Genomic DNA, 2,378 nt, shown 5'->3' with positions numbered 1-2,378 from the left:
CACAATATAATATATAGAGATATAACGTATATATTAATCAATATTTTCGCTGCGCTTATTTTACTTATACAGAACTCGAAGTGGAAGCACGGCAGCTACTTTTCCTTAGAGTATCTATTTATTTTTTCCAGTGCTAAGAAATCCGAATGTAAATTAAGATACCACAAAAGCAGGGAAGAAGATCCCCGAGTTAATATGACAGACAATTTTCTTTTAATTAAAAAAAAAAAAAAAAGAGTAAGAAAGAAAATAAAATAAAGAAAGATCGACCCAAGCCCACGAAGCCCCACGAAATGTAGTCCATAATTCAAAGCCCCTTCAGTGTAGAGCTGAGCTCACCGAAACCTCAGCGTAAGCTCAACGGGAACCACAGAAATTCGCCCGCCTCGAAACCTCTTCCCTCGCTTGCCCTGAAGTTTAACGCCGAGTTTTTGCTTTAATACTAGTAGTGCAGATTAAGCATTTTAGCGGCATTTTAAAAAAGCTCCCTGCAATTCATCTTCGCTTTAACTGCAAATTTATACCCAGGGTTTTACACAACGATTTTTTTTAAAGGATTTTTCTTCTTTTTGCTGTTTAAATATCTTATACATGCGTAAAACTTTTTTTCTTCCCTGCAGACCATAAGCTCCCAAACACAGCATAACGAGACGGCCCGACGTAGCGGGAGTTAGTAAAAACATAAACCCAAGATTTTCTAAAATCTCTCGTATTTCTACAATATGAATATTTCTAATTAAAAAAAAAAAAAAACAAAAACCACCACTCCCTTATCTCTTCTCACACAGGCACGCCAGGGACACTCACCCACACACAGATGCTCACCTCAAATATTTAAAAATCTGGGCCATTTCTCTAATAGTTTAAGCAATGCCATCTACGCTTTGGAAAGGTGGTTATATACATACATGCCTGTAGCTCGAAAGCTAGGACTTCCACATATATTAAAGAAAGTCACAGATGATTGCAAATGTACATCTTTTAACCAAGCCTTTTGGGAATTAATAGACTGTGACAAACCTATAGGATTTTAGTAGCGGAAGGAACACAAGGTAAATAATAATAGTAATAGTAAGCGCTAAGGAAAGGCCTGGTAGCGTTTATTAAACGTGGTTCTACTCCCCTGACTTTTCCTCTGTTTCTTCGCTGCTGGGCTGTGTGGAATTTATGAATTTGTTTTCCTTTTTCCATTTCATCCGCCTGTTTTGAAACCATATTTTAATCTGGCGTTCAGTAAGGCAGAGAGCGTTTGCAATCTCAATACGTCGTCTTCGGGTTAAGTATCTGTTAAAATGAAATTCCTTCTCTAACTCTAGCGTTTGGTATCTGGTGTAAGTTTGCCTCCCTCGTCTCCCATGAGTTCCATATACTGTACCTGTAGAAGTAAAGACAAAACGATCGCATTGGACAGGGCCCAGTGACTTCAGACCAGAAGTATATTCTGCCTCCTTTTGCAGGCACAATCACGGGGGGTGGGGGGTGCGGGGGCTGCTCTGGTTTCCTGGAGGCTTTTTTTTTTAGTCCCTCTTTTCCTTTTCTCCTGCCTGACCAGCTGTAAATGCGGATGTGCAACGTGCTGACGGTGGTGGGGTAACTGGGATACAAAGAGGCTTTAAGGTGGACCTAGGGAAAGTGAAGTAGGTAGGACCCATGTGAATCGCTGAGCAGTGCCTACCCTCTGCGTGTTGAGAGCCTGTGCGCGCACACACACGCACACGCACACACATACACCACACACGTGTGCGATCCGGGGAGCTGCACGCACGTGTGTGTGCGTGTGTGTGAGCACGCATATGCGGGTGTGTTTACACAAACACTCTATTGCCATGGCTGTGGCTACAGAGGGTCTGTAATTTAAGTAGAATTATAGACATCAGCTAAAGATCATGGAAGAGCCTTTGCCATTTGCTCCGGAATTTATTGCCCTCGAATGCAAAGCAGCATCAGAATGGTCTTGCTAAAAGTTTAACTTTCCAAAAAAGAAATGCGACCCATAGTCCAGCAAACATAATCTCGGGAGGAGGGGAGAGGAGGGGACTCATTAGCAAACAGTGCAAGTAAACGTCTTAATATGGGATTATTAAAAATAAGTGCCACCCCAATACAACCCTCCCCCCCAGCACGACTCCTGGACAGAATAGTTCAATTATGTGAAGTTCACTTGTAAGTCAGAGAAAATCCGCGATGCCATGGAAGTGCGCCCACGGCCCCAGAAACGTGCTCTCAATATCCAATACTTACAGACTAATGAGCTGGGGGAGGGGGGCGAGGAGGAATGTGCCACAAATGCATTGGATCCTCAGCACAGAGGGCATATTCCCTGCATCGCTCTCTGACAATGAAGCAGCGGAGCAGAGGCTTTGGGGTGGCTTTAGGAG

The 2,378-nt window shown here is 43.1% G+C and overlaps 1 protein-coding gene across 1 annotated transcript; it reads right to left on the bottom strand.

The window, feature by feature from the left end:
• Positions 1–1,087: 1,087 nt before the first annotated feature.
• LOC104075638 (homeobox protein Hox-A5-like) lies at positions 1,088–1,375 on the bottom strand (the record flags this gene model as incomplete). The annotated part of the gene is made up of 1 exon (XM_009576209.1): positions 1,088–1,375. A coding segment is annotated over one exon (260 nt), but the record flags the coding sequence as incomplete, so codon positions are not given.
• Positions 1,376–2,378: the final 1,003 nt, after the last annotated feature.

The sequence above is a fragment of the Fulmarus glacialis genome, unplaced genomic scaffold, assembly GCF_000690835.1.
Source record: "Fulmarus glacialis isolate BGI_N327 unplaced genomic scaffold, ASM69083v1 scaffold20054, whole genome shotgun sequence".
Lineage (NCBI taxonomy): Eukaryota > Metazoa > Chordata > Aves > Procellariiformes > Procellariidae > Fulmarus > Fulmarus glacialis.
This window is presented reverse-complemented; position numbering and strand designations above follow the sequence as displayed.